This window comes from Monodon monoceros, unplaced genomic scaffold, assembly GCF_005190385.1.
Source record: "Monodon monoceros isolate NGI ecotype Baffin Bay Population unplaced genomic scaffold, NGI_Narwhal_1 Super_Scaffold_19, whole genome shotgun sequence".
NCBI lineage: Eukaryota > Metazoa > Chordata > Mammalia > Artiodactyla > Monodontidae > Monodon > Monodon monoceros.
The window spans coordinates 7,156,987-7,178,130 of record NW_021703775.1 but is presented as its reverse complement, the minus strand read 5'-3'; the positions used below and the strand labels follow the sequence as shown (position 1 = coordinate 7,178,130).

The 21,144-nt window shown below is 40.5% G+C and overlaps 2 protein-coding genes across 6 annotated transcripts in view; one reads left to right on the top strand and one right to left on the bottom strand.

Moving 5' to 3' along the window:
- Positions 1-6,824: 6,824 nt before the first annotated feature.
- Positions 6,825-17,369, bottom strand: MITD1 (microtubule interacting and trafficking domain containing 1). Its single transcript, XM_029231441.1, has 7 exons — positions 17,171-17,369; positions 11,035-11,136; positions 9,275-9,411; positions 9,105-9,191; positions 7,936-8,051; positions 7,124-7,184; positions 6,825-7,022 (listed from the first exon to the last, which is right to left on the bottom strand). Exons 1-7 carry the CDS (start codon positions 17,319-17,321, stop codon positions 6,927-6,929), a joined length of 750 nt encoding a protein of 249 aa, XP_029087274.1. The 5' UTR covers positions 17,322-17,369; the 3' UTR covers positions 6,825-6,926.
- A 146-nt stretch (positions 17,370-17,515) lies between these two features.
- Positions 17,516-21,144, top strand: part of MRPL30 (mitochondrial ribosomal protein L30) — a 42,522-nt gene continuing 38,893 nt past the window's right edge. For 4 of the 5 annotated variants that reach the window (XR_003795011.1, XR_003795013.1, XR_003795012.1 and 1 more), the window contains exon 1: positions 17,516-17,577. The gene's annotated coding sequence lies outside the window, so the exon portion shown is untranslated. The other variant, XR_003795010.1, reaches the window with a different exon arrangement.

The following is a 21,144-nucleotide window of genomic DNA, read 5'->3' as shown; positions in this document are numbered from 1 at the left end:
TCTAAGATTCTCTCTCTCTCTCTTTATTGATTTTAATACCTGGCTGCATTTGTATTTCACCTCCTTCCTCTGTTACCATCTTGGGGTTGTATACCATATGGGACACTCTGACCTCAGAGTTCGTTCTCTTTCTTACCTCTAGGGAATATAACCCCAGCTTCTTGCCACCTCTGATACCTTAAACTCTAAAATTCTCCCGTTTCATTGTTTCCTTATCCTTCCGTCCTCTCCCATTAAATCAAGCTTATTGCACTTTTCTAAGCCAATAACTTTTCCTCAGTCTCTTGCTTCAATTCCATTTCTTACCAGCATTCTCACTTGTTTCTCTTGACCTATCATAGCCACCCTATTTTTTTTTTCCAACAATTGATTTCCACTCTTATACCCAGATGGCAGGCAATGCTAGAAGAAAATTCACATCGTTTTCAACTTGTATTTCTTTGTTCTGTTGGTACCAGATTTGACTCACCCGTTGACTCCCCCTCATTCTTCAGAGGCCTTATTCGTAAATATTCCCACTCTTCCTAAGCTCAGAATTCCATTACTCTTAATCTGGTCACAAACCTTGATTTATAATTTGAGAGTGGAGGCTTTCAGAAATGAGCTCCTTCAGCGCCCCCGTGTTCTCTACTTCAACTTTTCTCATTTCATTCAATCTCAAAGAATTGGCTCGAGAATTGGCTGGTGGCTTTTTCCTCTCCAGCCTGTCTGTGCTTTGTATTGTACTATCAGTTATTTATCTCCTTTATCTTGCCTAACTCTCTCTCGACTTTTACTGGATCTTTAGCCTTAGTGAATAGACACGCTCATGTCTCCCCTTTCCCGAAGACTCCTGCTCAAGGCTTTACTCTGTTTATCTCCATCACTTCATTGTCAGACTTCTTCAAAGGGTACCACCACTGCCAACCATTTCCTGTCTCTACAGTTCACTCACATACTCCTCTTATTTCTACAGTAGTTCCTACATGTTTATTGAGTGCCTACTCTGTGCCAGGTACTTTGCTAGTTGTTGGATGTTCATGGTGAGTGAAAGCGACATGCTCACTGAGCTTAAGAACTGAGAGTTTAGAGCAGTGGTTTCAAACTTTTTAAAAACTGGAGTAAAAAATGTATTTTATATTGTGCACCAGCACACACATATGTTGCCTATACCTAACAAGTTTCACAATACGATGCTTATCCTTTACTACTTACTTATATTTTATATTCAATTTTATTTCTTTGAAAAATTGACTTTATGACCCATTAATAGGTCAAGACTTGAGTTTTTTAAAACTAGGGAAAGAAATCAGTAAATGCTTACAAAATGAGAAAAGTATGAAAGAAAAGTCCAGGCAGTTAGACAATACGGGCTCCCTAGCTAGAGCGATCAGGGACCTGACATTGAAGCTGAGCCCTGAGGAATGAGAAGTGGAGCAGGGAGGAGAGTAATCCGGATTCACAGGTTATCTATTGCTACATAACAAACCACTCCAAAACTTGGTAGCTTAAAACAACAACAGTCATTTATTCAGTCCAAGATCAAGGTGACAGCAGGTTTGGTTTCTTCTTTTTTTTTTTTTTTTTTTTTTTTTACATCTTTATTGGAGTATAATTGCTTTACAATGGTGTGTTAGTTTCTGCTTTATAACAAAGTGAATCAGTTATACATATGTTCTCATATCTCTTCCCTCTTGCGTCTCCCTCCCTCCCACCCTCCGAGTCCCACCCCTCCAGGCGGTCACAAAGCACCGAGCTGATCTCCCTGTGCTATGTGGCTGCTTCCCACTAGCTATCTACCTTACATTTGGTAGTGTATATATGTCCATGCCTCTCTCTCACTTTGTCACAGCTTACCCTTCCCCCTCACCATATCCTCAAGTCCATTCTCTAGTAGGTCTGTGTCTTTATTCCTGTCTTACCCCTAGGTTCTTGCAGCTCTATTTATAATAGCCCGGAGATGGAAACAACCTAAGTGTCCATCATCGGATGAATGGATAAAAAAGATGTGGTACATATATACAATGGAATATTACTCAGCCATAAAAAGAAACGAAATTGAGCTATTTGTAATGAGGTGGATAGACCTAGAGTCTGTCATACAGAGTGAAGTAAGTCAGAAAGAGAAAGATAAATACCGTATGCTAACACATATATATGGAATTTGAGAAAAAAAAAGTCGTCTTCTTTTTCTAAAAAATTATTTTTTAATTTGGCCACACCTGGCAGCTTGTGGGATCCTAGCTCCCTGACCAGGAATTGAACCCGGGCCCCAACAGTGAAAGCACCAAGTCCTAACCACTGGACCGATAGGGAATTCCCAGGTTTGATTTCTTCTGAGGCCTGTCTCCTTGGCTTACAGGTGGCACCTTCTTGCTATGCCCTCACATAGTCTTTCCTCTGTGTGCGTACCTGTGTCCAGATGTCCATTTCTTATAAGGACACCAGTCATATTGCATTAGGGCCACCCTAAAGACATCATTTTAACTTATTTCTTTGAAGACCTTATTTCCAAATATGGTTACATTCTGAGGTACCAGGGGCTGGGATTTCAACGTGTGAATTTCTTGTGGGGGGGTAGGGGGGGCTGCGGTTTGCACAATTCAACCCATAACAGGGGTTTCAGGACTCAGAGACCTTCAGACATCTTCGCCTGAAACAACGTAACCCAGTGTTTGGCTATCACATTAATTTCAGTCCTCTTAGGAGATCTTCTCCTTTCATGTACCTCAGTGGATCCAGACCCCATCCTTGTTTCTGAGGGGTTGTGGGGAGCGGAGGTAGACACACAGGGTTTTGCTGCAGCTGGTTATCTCAAAATGGGAGCAGGGTAAGGGAAGGGGATTTTTCAAGTTGCCTCTGGGACAAACACAGGTGCCAGGCTAAATGTTCTTCATTTGAGGCAGGTTTCACGGGCAGGCCCCATTGTTCTTTTGCAATATTAAATACCAAGTAAACACAATTTTGAAGGGGTTGTTCATGGGCCCGTTTTTAAGCACTACATGTGTCACAACAACTGAAAATTATTTTCTAAGAAAGGTATAAAAATCCTGACATGATGTGCTTGGTGCAATAAAGCAGCCATGATTTTCTGATACCCTTTGTTTCTCGAGAGAGAGGATGACATCAGGTGAAGGCTGTTAAGGGCTTCAGGTTCTAAAAGGGAAATCTGACGAGCATTCCTGGAACACATGGATTAAAGGCATGTTTTGCAGGTCGATTCTGCAGAACTTTCTGCATGTCTGCATATGAGGATGAAGGGGAGGGAGGAATCAAGAATGACGCCTAGATTTCTTACTTAAGCAACTGGATGGATGGGGGTACACGGGAGCAGTGGGGGAGTGTGTATCAAGTTCATTTGGGGCCTGTTACGTTTGAAATGCTTGTGTGTTTCTGAGATGCCAGGTGAAATGCCAAATAGGCAGCTGAATATGTGAGATTAGAATTCCAAGGAGAAGTCTCAGCTTAATAGGAGTTGACAGCATATAGATAGTATCGTATATCATGAAAATGGATAATTGTGGACTTGTGTAATTTAAAGTTTAAAGTGTTTTAGCATCTAAAGTTTAAAGTGTTTAGCATCCAAGTCTAAAGTGTTTAGCATCTAAAGTTTAAAGTGTTTAAAGTGTTTAGCATCCAAGTCCCCTACGTTTGGGGAATCCTCCAACTTACAAATCTTGGTGGGAGGTGGAGCCCACCTTTTGGAGGAGGCCATCAAGAGGATGTGACCGCCAGTTGTCCTTCAAACTGGACCCAGGCAATCAGAGGCTCCTAACCTCCTCCCCTGTCCTTCGAATGTATGTTCTGCCCACTGTTCCTGTACCAGGAGGCCACCAGGTCTGGCTTCACTCAAGCTTTCCCCTGTTGCCATGCAAAGCAGGCTGCCACCGTAAGGGCATTAGAGAAGCTGAGTACCATTTATGGATACCCTTGTCCAATAGACAGTGACTGGGCAGTCACATTTTAAAGGTCATGATATGCAAGTGTAGAACAAAGAATGTTGCCCACCATCCAGCTCTACAAGGATCAAGTCATTAGCCACTGCAGTCGCTGACTGACGGTGCACCCTGAAAGGAATTCAGGATGAAAAACAGGATGAGAACATATATGCTTTGGAAAAACGGGCCCCTTAGATAGATATATCTCAGGAAGATTTTTAGAGAACCCAGATTCTTGCATCTTTGCACACATAGAAAAAGCACTAACATCATTAACTAATATATCTGTTCCTCACGACCAGCACTAACCTTTTACTGAGAAGTATACTTCACTGCACGGTTTCCCCAGCCAAAATCACATATATACTGGCTTCTTCCCCTGTGTCTTGGGGAGCAGTCCCCTCTGGGCTACCAAGAGGCTGTTTCCCAGGCTATAGTCCTCACTAAGTTTTCCGAATAAAACTGAAACTAACAACTCTTATGTTGTGCCTTTTTCTTTCAGTCAACATAAGATTGGGTGAAGGAACATGACACTGAAGGAGGTTCTGTCTCTCCTACAAGCTACAACCAGCAGAGTTGGTAGAAAGGAAGAATGAAACATTAAAGCAGCAGATTGAATTACTAACAGGTAAAAACCACCTTGGCCAGATGGACTAAAGTACTATCCCAGGCTTTAAGACATTTGAGTGATCAACCAGTAGGGCCTGCTGCCCCACAGGCCAGATGGGAGACCCTTGCTTAGACACACAATACCCACAGTGAGGTATGGAAATTGCAGGAGACAGCCATTTCCCTCTCACTGTGGATCTACGCGCTATGCTGCCGGGAACACCAAGCCCCATCACACCTGGGAGGGGAGTTTGCAATGGGATTTGTAAAGGGACGTCCCACCAAGATGGGTGAGTTACTTTGCATCCCTGTATGAGGAGGAATGACTCATTCTCCACTGGGATGCTGATGTCCTGCTGCAAACCAGACCCATCCAGGTACTACACCTGGAACAGAACACACACCTTTGAAAAAGGGGAGAAGGTGGGAGTCCTGGTCTGGCAGATCCTGCCCCGTCCATCTCCTCACACCTGATAGTGCTTCCTCCCCCAGCCAACATGGAAGGTACACACAACTAGGTCAAGTTCCTAAAGCTGCAGCCACATTAACATCTAATTATCAGGCCACAAGTGTAATTCTTTTTTATTTATTAATTTTTTTTTCCACAATGTTAATTCTTTTTTTTTTTTTTTTTTTTTTTGTGGTACACAGGCCTCCCAATGCCGTGGCCTTACTGCCTAGTACCTAGTTTAGGAGAACTCCAATATTTAAAAGGTAGGGTGGAGGAGAAGCAAAGTGTGTTACATGGAAGTTGAGATTCAAGAAGGGAGTGGCCAGGGACTTTCTTGGTCGCGCAGTGGTTACGCATCTGCCTGCCAATGCAGGGGACATGGGTTCGAGCCCTGGTCCGGGAAGATTCCACATGCTGTGGAGCACCTAAGTGTGCGCCACAACTACTGAGCCTGTGCTCTAGAGCCCGCGAGCCACAACTACTGAAGCCCGTGCGCCTAGAGCCCATGCTCCACAACAAGAGAAGCCACTGCAATGAGAAGCCCGCTCGCCGCAACGAAGAGTAGCCCCCACTCGCCGTAACTAAAGAAAGCCCATGTGCAGCAACGAAGACCCAATGCAGCCAAAAATAAATAAAATGAAATATAAATAAATTTTAAAATGCTGTGAATTCAGAACACAATGATAAAAAAAAATTACAAAAAAAAAAAAGGGAGTGGCCAGCTAGGTCTAATACTCCTGAAACAAGTAACACGAGGGTTAAAAAGTGTCCATTGGATATGGTGGTATGGAGGTCACTGCTGACCTTGATAAGAACAATTTCAGTGGAGTGACTGGGTAGCCGGATAGAAGTGAATTGAAGTGTGAATAGGTGGTGAGGAAAGGGGAAAAAACTGTATAGAGAACTCCAAGAAATTTGTTCATGAAGAACAAAGAAACAGGGTGTATCTGGATGGGAACGTATGTACCGCAGGAACAACCCAGTAGAGAGAGATTGCTCAAAGGACCAAATCCTTGGTCAGGTCAAACTTGCTGAAAATGTGGCAATCTTCCTTGTATGTTAGGACTATTAACCCTCTTCCTATATGTTGTAAATTTGATCTCATAAGTTTTTAACTTTTTTATGGTTCCCTTTATTCAAGTTTTAAATATTTATATGATCATGTGCTCTTTACTTTCCTTGATAATTCCTGGGTTTTGTGTTATGCTTAGTACATTCAGTGGATTTTTAAAAAAAAAGTGTTTGAATATTGCATTTCATTAGCTCTTTAACCCACTTAGAATAATTTCTCTATGTGGCATAAGGTAGAGATCTAATGTTACCTTTTGCAAATTTTTATTGGCAGTCTACTTGTTTCCCACTAATTTGAAAGACCTTTATTATCTATTATGTGCCCATACACACATCCACTTTCTCTCAGGTGTGTTTCTGGAGTCCTTATTCTGTCCCAGTGACTTATTTGTCCATTCTTATGCCCAAACATTTATTTATATATATATATATATAAATAGGTAAATGTCTGCTAAAGACACTTAACTGTAACAAAATTATCGGTGGTTATTTTTTTCTGGTTGTTAGACCCACAAGCCCATCTGTCTCTTAAGAGTACTCTAATTCATGATTTCTCTTCCTGGACCCTACATTCCCAGGGGCAAGATTAAAGCATCCAATTCATCTTCTTAATAGGTGCTCATTACGTGTTGATTCACTCTCCAACAGTCAAATAGAGAAAATCTGGTAAAATGTTTAAATTAACCATATGACTTGAAACACTATAACTCTACTGAGTAATGTATTTATAAAAATACTTAGGATTTGGTCACACAACTGAACAATGAATCCATAAATTAGTAGAAATGTAAAAGTTTATTGTTAAACTCTTACGTTATAGGAAAAATCCAATATTCATCTAAAATAGAAATATATAATGTAAATTAAGCTACTACCCATCATATTTTTTGTGTGTGCTTATTATGAAAAATGTCCACTGTTGTTTCATGACATGGTCTTAAATCAAAATCACAATATCCAAGGGAAAAACGACTCTAAGAAGAGAAGAAAAGAAATTTTTTTAACAAAAAGGACCAAAGCCATTTTGTTAAAATAAAAAGAGTGCTACACAGTCAGTCATAAGACTATATCCTACCTGTGGTTTCTTAAAATAATCAAGTCCCCTTCCGATCTTAATCATCCATCCATTGTTGAACCTATTGAAATTAGTATACAGTATTACATTCCAGACATTTAAGTCAGACAATGACCAAAGCTATAATGTATTAAGTGTCAGCTAAATTTCCCCCTAACAAATAAAATCACTTCCTCCAGTGGCAAGAGTTGAACCAAACCTGGGTTTACCTATGGGCTGTGTCTACAGTGAAACAAAACATCCATTAGCTGATAAAGAGTTTAACAATTCAATTAAACCTTCCTCCTGAATTTCACCTTGCTGATAAAGCTTCCCAGTTCTGCTAAGAAGTGGCTTCCAAGTGTACTCAGGCAGACTGTGGTGATGTTTCAGGGGTTTCCCTGCCTTGAGGTGGGGGACATAAGCAGGGGGAGCCCTGGCAGGCATGACACAACGTCCTGTCATGTCTACTAGAATATTTAAAAGACCATGAGAAGTAAAACCACATTAAATAAATATTAGTATCACTAGAAAAGGAAATTATCCCAATGCCATAACACTGTGTATAGCTGAATGACAGAAAAGTACTTCCTCTTCTCACATGACACAGAACATGTAAATTTTATTCCATTAGGAAATAGGAAACTCACATACAGGACAAAATAAGCCAGATTTTGTTTTTCTTCAAAAGTGAAAAGATATGAAAACTGAGCTTTATTTAAATCTTTAATATTTAAATTGAATATTATTTGTAATTATATATAACTTATTATGAGAAATAAAAATAAGTATTTTTCAACTGCATAAAAATTAAAATATTACCATACACTAACCTAATTTCCCGGTCGTGTATCACAGAAGAGTATTCTAATTCCAACTGCACTCCATGATTCCTGAGTGACTCTCTTATTTCTTCCAGGCCACTACTTTGCTGTTCTTTCCCACTGCCCTGTTAATAGGAAAAATACAACTTTTTGCCTCAGTTACTAATATTTTAAATTATTCCTAAACTATGCAATGTGTATCATAGGTGAATTAAAATGAAAAGATTCTATACTAGTTTCATTGTCCATTATTGCAAACAAGCAACCGAAGAAGATGAAGTAGTTTAAGAGCAACTGTTTTTATCAAAATAATTGTTTTTTCCTCTAACGTGAACATAACACAACTCTGTCCTATCTGCTAAAATGTATTTTATTACATTAGCATTCTGTGGCTTGGCAAATCTGTAACTATTTTTTTTTTTTTGCGGTACGCGGGCCTCTCACTGTCGTGGTCTCTCCCGTTGCGGAGCACAGGCTCCGGACGCACAGGCTCAGCAGCCATGGCTTACGGGCCCAGCCGCTCCGCGGCATGTGGGATCTTCCCGGACCGGGGCACGAACCCGTGTCCCCTGCATAGGCAGGCGGACTCTCAACCACTGCGCCACCAGGGAAGCGCCCTGTAAATATTTTTTATAATTTCTAGAGATGCATGTTTTTTCATAGTAAATTTCTCAGCATGGCACAGGACTCGTTTACTAATAAACCCAGATATCTTTAGTTTTTCTGTAAAAGGAAGTGAAAGTGAATAAACCTATATTCAATTAAAGAATAAATAAAATGTATTTTAATGGTGCTGTTTCGTTATTCAGATGGGGCTTCCTTCTTCTCAAATTAATCCTAGAAATATGAATTCTTTAGAAGCATTCCTATTTAAATCAAAATCAAGATGACAGAAATTGTCAATAATGCAGACGGTGTAATTGCCTCACAGAATATCCAAGAAACTGAGAAACTACTTGAACAAGAGAGTTTAGCAAAGTGGCCAAATACAAGATATGACATACTGAAATCAACAGCATTTTTCCCAAGGTGTTTTATGCCGGTTGTTAAGAGAATAAGTTCATTCCCAGTGAAACAGCTCTAGCTGAAGCATGACGTCCAGGTTTGCCTCGAACTACACCCTGCAACTGAGTAAAGTTCGTGACGTTAAGAGACAGTAAATGCCTTCAGATACCTACTTCATCCAGAGAGGTGAGGAGATGAATAGTTTTTATCTTACATGGTCTCTTAACCAGCATCTCACAAAATCGAAGGAAGTTATACAGCTGAAAGACATTAGGAGGCGTTATTACTAACTCGTACATTTAAAACAATAACGTTTCATCGTACGGGAGTACATTTCACCCACCTGATGAGTGTGTCTAATGTAAGGATCTTCTATCCAAACTTCCGTAACTGTTTCATTCAGGTATTCTTGAAAAAGTGACTCATAACTGAAACCTGTTGCGTTCTCTTCTATTTTAATTTGCTTGTGATATTTTCCAGCTACAAAACACAAGCTTCCATAATAAAACCAGGGACTACTTCCTTTCTTTTTATACATACTATATTTGCATCCAGTAATAAATCAGCATCAGATACAAGTTAATTTTTTTTTAACTCGTGCAGTCAGCAAACATTTTTGAATGCCTACTCCATGCCAGGCACATTGCAAGATGCTACACCCGCAAAGGTAAATTCCATGTGGGATTTTTTGCCTTCATGGAGGCCGGGCAAGTGGGAAAGTCCAAAGATTTCTTGGAACAGGTTCTTGAACTAAATCCTATAGACCAGTTTATTCAAGTTTATTCAAGAGGGAACCATATGTATAAAGATATCTAATATTCCTGCCACCATGAGTAGAACCACAAGCTATGAGTCAGTGGCCATCTGGTCCTTCTCTTCAGATTTAAGTCTTTTTATGTCTTGCAACTGAACAGCTGAAGTATTAAATATATAAATGCAAAATAGTATGGAGCCTAGGAGTCTTTCTTAGAACTTGTAGAGACTGTGTTAAGCAAAAATTTATAGTACTTCTTAATAACCCAAGCCAAAGCCTAGAATGCCACAGCGTCAGCAGGGTAGTTCCATTGTTTGTGTTTATCCAAAATGGCTAATTATTGAATAAGTTATCGAAGACCTTCACTTTTTTTTAAAAATATGACCCTTAATGGTAGTTCCTAATTTATATGGTGGTTGCACTTTTAAACCTTGTTTGAAAACCAGTAGTTTGGATTCTGTTCCTAATATTTCCAAAGATAGAACGTTACCAACCGTGCATCGGTTTTCAAGCCAAGCTAGCCACACAGGTTAATTAACCCACAGTATTCAAACCACAATGCTGATGGTACTATATTTCATCCACGTTTTAGAGGGAAATTGCATTGTAGATTTCAATTTGGGGTGAAGGAAACAATTTTATTCCCACTCAGCAGAGGTCCTCAATGGGGGTAGTCAGAGTGTGCACTAGTACAGAATACCAGGAAGAGGTGGGGAGAGGGCTGGAGTAAAGAGCAGCTGAGGGCTGGGGGCACTGGGTTTTTTGAGGGCAGTAGTTCCACTGACTGTAGAAAGCAGCAGCCGTGCACTGCAGGTGGCAATGGCCATTTGTTTCTATATGTTTGTAAACTGGATCCTCATGAGTAGAGAACCAATTATAAATAGGGAACCATACCTCCTGCACCTCTAATCATTAGGAATACCTAACTCCTGAAATGTTTTGACTCACAACGAAAATCTCAAAGAAGTCCCAGGAGTTTCTTGAGCTACTTTAATATTTCGGTCATTTTATAAAGGGAAATACAAATAAAATACAGGATTTATATTCAGTATTCCTCTGTAGTATTATTTAAACTGGAGTCTACACATAAGCTTCACGGGGATCTATGAACTCCTTAAAATGGCATGCAAAGTTCTGCAGTACGTCGAGCTGTCCTCAGATTCTCAGGAGGGTATCTGACCCCCACCTTCCCCCCACCAGGGAAGAAAAAGGTTAAGAACAGCTCCTGTACAGACGAATGGAAATGCAGAGTAGACCTGCAAGCTCCAAAGGGCACAGCCAGAAACACTGGGTGAAATGGGCTTTATCACAAGAGCACATACACATACTCTCCAAAACAGCCTCTTTACCTTCTTTTTCTTGATCCAAGTATTTCTTTATGTTTTCTGCTCTATCCATGTAGTCAGAAATTCTTTTTCTGAGATTACATTTCTTTGTTACATCTTTGGTGCCTACAAATTAAAAACAAAAAATACACTTTCAAGTTTCAAAACAGGCTTCCTATTTGGTACAAGCAGTATTTCCCGTTTTCCACGGCTTTCCTGTTCTTTGGCATGGTCTGTCTTGGTCCTAAAATGCACAAATAATAGGCCCAAATTTAGCTTGATTATGTAGGGCCTTCATCTTTTTCACTAAGCACTTGAAGCAGCTTTATTTAGGAGTGGGGACTCAGACACCATGTCTCACTGCTGAGACTTCAACTCTGGTGAGGAAACAAAGGTGGCTTATTACATGTCACTGAGTCTGAGCACTATTTTGTCCTAATTACCCATATGTTTGAAATCTAAGCATAATCAAAAGAGAGCAAACAATATCTTTCTTCCACAAAACCAGCATCTGTTCCAGACTTCCCCTTTATGGTTTATGCTGAATCATTTTCCCAGCCACCCCAAAAATGGAAGGTATTTTTGAATATACATTATCAATAAAGTCTTACTGCAAGCCCCACCCCCAATCAGTCACCAAATCAATTCCTGGCTCCTTCCTTCCTCCCTTTTAATATTGCTTTTATTTTCCATTATAATTTTATTTTTAAACCCTGAGTTTTAAAACATTTTATTTTGAATTAACTATATATTTATGGAAAAGCTACAAAAATGGCACAGAATCCCTTCACCCAGATGCCCCTAGTACTAACATATCACACAACCATGGTACAATTATCAGAGTAAGTAACTTAACATTGACACGACACTATTAGCTCATCTACAAACCTAAAGAAAGTTAGTGGGAAAGTTCGTTTTCTGGTCCAGGATCCCACATACCATGTAGTTGTTATGTCTCTTTAGCCTCCTACGATCTGTAACAGTTCCTTTAGTGTGTCTCTGCCTTTTATGACCTTGACATTTAGGAAGAGTACATGGTCAGTTATTTTGTAGAATGTCTCTCATTTGGGGCTGTCGTGTTTTCTCATGATTAGACAGACTGAGGTTATGCATTTTTTTAGCAAGGAAATCACAGAAGTGTTGCGCCCTTCTCAGTGGGTACACGATGTTGATGTGTCTTATTCCTGGTGACGCTGACTTTGGTCACTTGGTTAAGGTGGAGTTCACAGATTTCTCCACTGCAAAAATCACTATTTTCTCTTTTGTATGGAATCGCTATCTTGTGGGAAGATATCCTGTCTCTCTCCACTCTTCATCCGCTAATTTTAGCATCCGTTGATGGTCTTTGCCTGCGATGATTATTACTGCAGTGTTTGCCAAATGGTGATTTTCTATTCCCATCATTCCTCTTTAATTTATTAATTGGAATTCCACTGTAAGGAAGAGCTGTCTCTGCTCTCCCATCTACTTACTTATTCAACTATTGATTTATATCAATATGGACTCATGGATATATCTTTTATTCTATGGGTTGTAACCCAATACTATCAATATTTTCTTGCTCAAATTTTATCAGTGTTGGCGTTAAGAGTTCCATCATGTTGGCTCCTTTGTCCTTTTGACATAACCCATCATTTTTTGAGCACTTCCTTACCTTTTGGTGCAAAATGTTTTATTTTCCTTGCCCCAGCCCTGGAATCAACCATTTCTCCAAGGAGCCCTGGTTCCTTTTATTGGAGAATGGTATCAAGAAATCATATTTTGGGTACTAACTGTGCTCACTGCTACTCAGGGAGTCCTATCACTACCTCTAGACCCTTTCCGTCAATGCAGGTAGAAAGTACGTGGAGGTTTACTAACACACACATACAACTCTATTTCTATGTCTGTCCATCTGTATCTATATTAAAAACCATGAATTCATGCTGATTACTTTGATCCCATAGGGTTCATTCTAGCCTTCCTCCTTTCCTTACCTGTAACTTCTTTTATTATCCACAATATATTTACTGGCTTGTTCAAGCCTAGTATAGACATAAAATAGTTTGAGAATTCCTAACCCATACCGTTGTGAGAAAATAATTTACCAATTAAAATAATACAATGTTTGTATACTGTTCACTTTGTCTTTAACTTTACAGAATACAGCCAAAATACTATTTTCCAAAGATGCTTAGGTTACCTATTTCTTTCGCTCTCCCTTATGTATAACAATTGAATAACTTAGAGAAGTTATTCACTCCCTCCTCATCCTGCTACCCTACTCCCATTTCTCCTTTCTTTCCACCTCTTTCCCACCCACCGCATATTAAGTAATTAATTTCATTAGTTTCTGGTTTTATCCTTCCTGTGTTTCTTTTCAAAAAATGAGGAGACATATGAAAATCTTTTTATATCTTTGTTTTTACATGCAGGTTACCATACTATAGCTACTCTTCGTCCTTCGCAGTTTTCACCAAACAATATATCCTGGGAATCACTCCATATCACTTCACAAAGATTTTGCTCAACCCTCTTTACAGCAGTATAGTACTCCATTGTTTGGCTGTACCATGGTTTATGCAACCACTCTCCTACCCAGGGGTATTTAAGTTATTTCCAACCCTTTGTTGATATCCATATAATTACTGAAATCCTTCCCTTTCAAGTTCTTCTACTGCCAAAATTAATATCATTTAGATCCCCACTTTCTCATGCTTATACTACAGTAGCATAAGAAAATCCTAATATACCCATATATCATCCATAAATCTCTTGTGGAGAATCCTGTTTTTTGTCCTAAGGTGATATAAGAACTCATACTCTTCCACTACGTTGATATATGTTCCTCTAAACTCAAAAACTTTGAACTTTTCGTCAGGATTCAGCATTTTACGGACTCTTTACAAAGAGGCAGTATGAAAAGTGGTTAACAGCAAAGCATCTGGAGTCAGGCTGTTCTAGTTCAAAACTTGCTTTGTCACTTTTGCCTGTGTGACCTTGGCCAGTTATTCAACCTCTCTGCAACCTCATCGGTAGCACAGAAGGAGTAACAGTACCTTAGAGAGTTGTGGAGATGATTAATTATGGAAGAGACCTGCGTGTAGGAAATACTCAATAAATGTCAATATGATTATCACCTACATAATTTTTTCCATACGCCTCCCTCTCAGATTCCTTTAGAACATTTTATCTAACATCTCTTTTCTTAAGCTCTACTGTTACTTTGCTCCTGCCTGTAAATATACTCTATTTTCCCTGTCCTCTACAAATATAGTACTCCTTTCTTAATCATCCTTGATCAGAGTTTGATACTATAGACCCATTCTTCAAACATGCCTTGGTTTTCCAGGCTTGAAATCATACAGCCATCTTCAATTCCCATTCCAACATCTAATCACGTGCCAGTGCCAGTAATTCAATGTCCAGACTGTCCCCTCCCTTTCCTAATACTGGTGTCGCCCCCCTGGTTCATTCAGGCCCTTATCACCTCTCATCTTGACTTCTGCAGGAGCTCCTTAGTTGGTCTGCTTGACTTCAGTATCTTCAGGTTAATGACTCTCCTACGCTCTTGCCATATTCACTCATTTATTCAAGAAATATTTACTGAGAACTTACCACATGCCAGGCATTGTTCTAAGCACTGGAGACGTAGCAGTTAAGTCCTCCCCTATCATTCAAATGAGAGGAAAGACAACAATAAAAATAAATTGGTAGGACTTCCCTGGTGGCACATGGGATGCAGGGGGGCCTGCCATGCAGGGAAACATGGGTTCAATCCCTGGCCCGGGAAGATCCCACATGCCACGGAGCAACTAAGCCCATGCGCCACAACTACCGAGCCTGCGCTCTAGAGCCCGTGAGTCACAACTACTGAGCCCGCGTGCCACAACTACTGAAGCCCACATGCCTAGAGGCCGTGCTCCACAACAAGAGAAGCCACCGCAATGAGAAGCCCGCGCGCTGTAACAAAGAATAGCCCCTGCTCGTCGCAACTAGAGAAAGCCCATGCGCAGTAGCAAAGACCCAACGCAGCCAAATAAATAAATAAGCAATGGGAAATTCACAATAGTCAAAAGGTAGAAGCAATCTAAGTGTTCACTGACAGATGAATGGATTTAAAATAAATAAATAAATTGGTAAAACATGTATGTTAGATTGTGGTAAGTGCTATTAAATAAAATAAAGCAAGGAAGAAGGATAAGGGAGTCCTGGGATGGGGGTTGTAATTTTACACTGGGGGTCAGAGAATGTCCTCACAAATAAGGTGATATTTGTGTAAAGACCTGGAAGAGGAGCGGGAGTAGGTCATGCAAATACTTGGGAGAAAAGCATATTCCTAAGAGAGCCAAGCCCTGAAATGCAACTTTAATTACATCACTCCTTTGTAAAAACTTTAAATGGTTTCTCCTTGTCAACGGAATGAGTTAAAATCTCCTGGCAGCCAAGGCCATCTGCAGTGTGCTCCAAGCCCCAGTCTACCTTTAATCTCTACTTCTCACTCTTTCTCTACAGACCTATGCCACTTGTTTGGTAAAACAGTACAGACAGAATTGGAACACTTTCAGCTGAATTTCTGAAATTCTACTCATCCCTCCAAAACCCCTATCAAAAGCCACCCACACCTTTCCATCCCCCAATGACTGTTAACTGTTTAAATCCTCGTTGCACTTGTCCATATGGCTCCTGGCACTTCTTTCCTGTATTAGAGTTATTTGCATTTACATCTTAACCTGCAAGATCACGTCACTGTCTCTCTAAGCCCCACAGGATCAGTGGAGCACAGAGGAGCAGAACTGCTGTGATGCTGCTGCTTCAGAGTCGAACAATGTACACCCCATCTCTCTTTCTGAGAGTCAGTATAGTAGAGTCTTTAAAGCCTTGGGTTTCAGCTGTGACTCTACCAATTGTGGCAGAACTGGAAAGCAAACTTTATTTTTTATGCTGTAAAATGAGGATAACATCACCTACTTCATAAGGCAATTGTAAGAATGAATTGAGATCATGCTTTTAACGTGCTCTGCACACGGCCTGGCACTCAGCACTTACAAATGATGTTACTCTCATTATCATCACCATCATCACCGTCATCATCGTCATCATATGGTCCCTGCCCAAGGTAGAGGTTTACCATTCTGAGAACAGTGCTGAACATTGAAAAGCAGCCTCTACTATCTCAAAGCTTCTGAAACAAATCAGAAACACTCAGGCTAAAAAGCACAGAGAGGAGATCTGAGGCCAGACTAACAGCCCCAGGGGCGGGGGAGCAGGGGCTGGCCTTAAGTCAATTTAATACATAATTACTAGGTGTTTACAACCTACCAGGGATTGTACTGGGTGTTAAGGGTTATCTGTGTACCTCTCAACATTGAATAACCATGTAACAGAAAGTCTTAACTGTCTCCTCTCACAATCCTATACATTTCTCACACCGAATGTCAGTATACCCATTTCTAATTTTAAAAAAATATTTTTTTAAACTTTTAATGAAGGGACTTCCCTGGCGGTCCAGTAGTTAAGACTCCGCGCTTCCAATACAGGAGCGCGGGTTAGATCCCTGGTCTGGGAACTAAGATCCCACATGCTGCGGGTCACAGACAAAAAAAAAAATTTTTTTTAATTAAAATGTTTAATGAGAAAAGTAAGGAAAAGGGTGTAACGAACACCCTTATTACCCACCACCTAGATTTAAAAATTGTTAGCATTTTGCCATATTTGCTTCAGCTTTCTTTTAAAGTAAAAAATCAAATTCAGACATCATGACAATTCTTCCCCAAACACTTCTTCAGGCTTCATCTCTAAAATTAAGAACAGATTTCGAAAAATACCATACTACCTAACAAAGTTAATTTTAATGCTACCCAATCCATATTCAACCTTTCCAACTTGATCCCAAAACGTCTTTTACAGTTCATTCAAACCCAAATCCTTTCAAGGCTTATCTATTACATTTGGTTATGTCTCTTAAAATTCTAGGATAGTAATCCCTCTTTTATTGACAACATCAATCTACTAAAGATATCAAAGAAATCAGTCCACCTGTCCTGTAAACTACCCTACGTTCTGTATTTTAAGGCTTTCTCGCTGTGCACAGTAAGCGTTTTAATCTTTCACTCCCGCCCAGACACAGCAGATTGCAGCTCCTTTTCCTCTAGTCCTCCCTCCCCGGCACACTGCTCACCTTTCAGAACCTGCAGGAGCATATCAATTCCCTCCTGGTAACACACCAGAGCCTGCGGGTACCGGGACTCGGACTCTAGTTCCAACGCCCGCTTTATCACAGTGACTGCAGCTGTGCTTCCAGAGTCCTGGCCCAGGAGAGACCCCGCCATAATGCCAGCAACTCCCTTCCGCCCCAACCTCCCCCTAGGCTGTCGGGTCTGCAGCGCCGCCGGGAGCGGTCACGTGACTCCAATGCGCCTGCGCTCTCTTTTTATGATGCCTGAGTGGGAGGGACTCGGCCGGAACTAAAATGCCAGGGTGTGTGCGCTGTGAAGGCCGGATTTGAGTGTGGCACTCTGGGTCCTTTCTCTGTTCCGGTTCCCCTGAGTGGTGAGCTTCAGGCTGAAAGACATTTAGGAATTGCTGGTGAGTGGGGAATGAGTGGCCGGAAGTAGTGCATTTTTGCCAGGAGTACATATCTGGGAACCCTATGCAGATGCGGATTGATTTTCTCCATTCGATTCTGTGTTTACGGGTCACAGTAACCTGAATGGAACTACGTCCAGGTACTGTCCCTTGGGCTCCCGAAAAGCCACTGGCCGGCTGGATCCCGTTTCCCAGTTTGTGGAATCCCGGGACGCGGCATGTGGAGCCCCGCCTGCTGGAGCTCGAGGACAGAGCTCGGCTCGGCTGGGCAGTCTGGGGGGAAAGGGAATTCAAGTATGTTTTAACATTTTCTGTGCTTCTGCTTTATGCATAACTTCGGCTTTCCTCTGGGGTCAGCCTAACTTGAATTGTTGATGGAGATACAAAATTGCCTAATTTAAAAATTGCCGCGTTTTAGAACGTAAATCCTCTGAAGTTGGCAGTTAAAATATTTACCGTTTTACTAAAAGCCGTGATTTTGCAACCGCGTTTTGATCGCCACCTACCCAGAGCTGCTTTTTCCGCGGTTTTTTGTTTAGTTTTGTTTATTCCAAGAGGCACTTCGGACGCCTGCCTAGAAGGCATTAGGAGTTCAAGAGACATTTCTTGCCTTCAGAGATGTCGATTTATTGAAAGGGAAATCCTATGTTCTGCATTTTCAGTAGTGCCCCCCCCCCATTTACCATTATGTCTCTTTAGAAAAGGAATTAGTTTTTTTTAAACAACAGTTACACGCATGGTCATTGTAAAAGAGCAACAACGAACCTATCAGACATTACGGGGGTGTGGGACGTCGGGGAGGGGCGGAAATAGCCCTGGTAGCCAGGTCTCCTCTCCCTGGGTATGCTAACGTTTCTCTGATAGCCTTCCGGAGTTTTTCTCTGTTTACACACACATTCACAGACATCTTTTTTTTTTTTTAATTAATGGAAATGGGATCATCCTTCTCATATGGTGCATTTATTTTCCTGCTTTTGTGTCTTTGCAAGAGAAACTTAATTGTACGGTGAAAGACAGTATAATTGCTTCAAGGTCCAAGAGTTATGTGCCTAATTATTAAGAATAACCTTTATTGAAACTTACAACTTTTGACTGTCACACATTCTGAAGTATGTAAATGACACTTCATTCATTCAGCAAAAATTAACTGAGTGGCTGCTACATGGCAGTGCTGCTTTAGGTAGATGCTTGGGATACATCTGTGAATAGACAGAGCAAGCCTAAAACAAAAGAAAATTTAAAAATCTTTGTGCTTGTGGAAGCAACATGCTGTTGGATGGGAACAGACAATAAACCACAAACCTAACAAAAAATTAAATTATGTTAGAAGATGTTAAATGCTATGGAAAGAAAATCAAGGAGAGTAAGAGAGATTGGGAGTGCTGACAATTGTAGTGTGGGTCAAAATGTTAAATAATGGAATCAGGGTAGAACTCATTGAGAAGATGAGAATTAGGCCAGAAATTGAAGGATGTAAGAGAGTTAACTATGTGGATATCAGGGGCATTCCAGGAGAGGGAACAGCCAGTCAGGGGAGTATACCTGCATGGCAGGTTCCAGGACCTGCAACGGGGCCAGTGTGTGTAGCGACTGACCAAGAGTATGGAGGTGGTGTCCTCAAGGCGGGGGTTTAGCACTGGCTGTCACTCTGATTGAAATGGAGAGGCATTGGAGCTTTTTAGTCTTGTAATAAATAAACTTTTAATTTTGGAATAACTAGATTTATGGAAACGTTATGAAAATAGTATGGAGTTCCTACATACCCCCCACACCAAGTTTCCCCTTTTACTAACATCTTACATTAGTATGGTACATTCGTTATAATTGATGAGCCAATATTGATACGTTATCAACTAAAGGTCATACTTCATTCAGATTTTGTTAGTTTTTACCTGATGTCCTTTTACTGTTCCAGAATACCATCCAAGATACCACATTGTGTTTAGTTGTCAAATGCTCCTCCTGACTATGACAGTTTGACTATGACTTTCCTTGGTTTTGATGACCTTGACAGTTTCGAGGCAGTCAGGTATTTGAGGAGGTACTGGTCAAGTATTTTGTACAATGTCCTTCAATTGGAGTTTGTCTGATATTTTTCTGTTAGAGAAGTGTTAGGGGTTTTTGGAAGGAAGACATAGAGGTGAAGTGCCATTCTCATTCCATCATATCAAGGATACATGCTATCAACTTGACTTTTATCACAATTGATGTTAATCTTGATCACCTCGATGACATAGTATTTGTTAGGTTCCTCTAATGTAACAGTATTTTCCCCCCTTTCTATGCTATATTCTGATAGCAAGTGTTTAAGCATAGCCCATGCCTCAGGGTTGATAGCTTTACTCCACCTCTTTGAGAGGGGAGTGTCTACATAAATTATTTGAAATTCTTCTGTAAGGGAGATTTGTTTCTTCTCCCTCATTAATTTATTCATCTATTTATATCAGTATGGACTCATGGTTAGTTTATGTTTTGGATTATAAGCCAATACTTTGTTACTTATTTTGTTGCTCATATTATTTCAGCTGTAGCCACTGGGAGCTCTTTCATTTGGCTTCTGGTCCCTTTGACATACCCCCATCATTTTGATTTTTTGAGTAGTTCCTTTCTAGCACTAGGTGCTCCAGACTCATCATTATATATTCCCTGCTACAGCCATATAATCAGCCATTTCTCCAAGGAGTCCTGGTTCTTTTTTTTAGAGAATGCCATTAGAAACTAAGATCTGGGCACTGGGCATGCTCATCGCTACTGGGATGCCATTTCCTTTAGGTCCTCTCGGCTAACAGCTAAACCATGTGTGTATATGTATCTATAATTATTTCTATATGCATCATATCTGTATTAAGCTAAACATGAGTTCCAACACTAATCCTCTGTCACTGGATCACATGGATCATTGTAGCCTTCCTCTCTGGCCTGTGTGTAACCTCCTACTCTGATAATGAGAAACCTGGCTCATTGGAAGGTTTTGAGCGGAGGAGTTGACATTATCTGATTTCGGACTTAATGAGATGATTGCTGCTGTGGAGAAAAGACCTTGGGGAAGTTAGAATAGAAGCAGGAAGGCCAGTTAGGAGGCTCTTGTTGAAATCTAAGGGATAAGAGAAAGATTTAACAAAGAGTGAAGCTAAATAAATTGGGTTAGTACCTAACGCTTAACTTGGGAGGAATGAGTATGGTAGAGAAAATAATTTAGCATTGTCTATTTGATGGGAGGGCCGGAGGATTAAGCGTCTCTTCTAAAGAAGCCTTGATACAAAGGATCTAAACAACCAGCCAAGCAAACTGGATGATGTGAACTAGAAATTGCTCTGCTGTATTGTAATGTTTGAGGTCTGAAGTCCGAATGGCAGTTATGAAATTCTGATGTACTTCTGAATTCTGAGTTGAGCGGACCATGGATCTAACCCATTAACTGATTCAGACATTCATCAACAAACACGGGTGCCTACTGTCCATCAGATGGTGTGCCAGATGTTGAGAGTAGAAGATGAACAAAACAAAATTCTTGTTTTCAGGGCGTAAGGATATAGTAGTTAACTCTTCTAAAACTGATACGTAATT

Bases quoted from the DNA above. Each gene is read 5' to 3' on its own strand.
- MITD1 (XM_029231441.1), bottom strand. From the start codon at position 17,321: ATGGCGGGGTCTCTCCTGGGCCAGGACTCTGGAAGCACAGCTGCAGTC. The intron at 9,412-11,034 runs GTAAAGAGGCTG...TGTGTTTTGTAG, and splicing joins CTTGGATCAAGAAAAAGAAG to CTGGAAAATATCACAAGCAA. The intron at 8,052-9,104 runs GTAGGTATCTGA...TCCTATTAACAG, and splicing joins TCCTCACCTCTCTGGATGAA to GGCAGTGGGAAAGAACAGCA.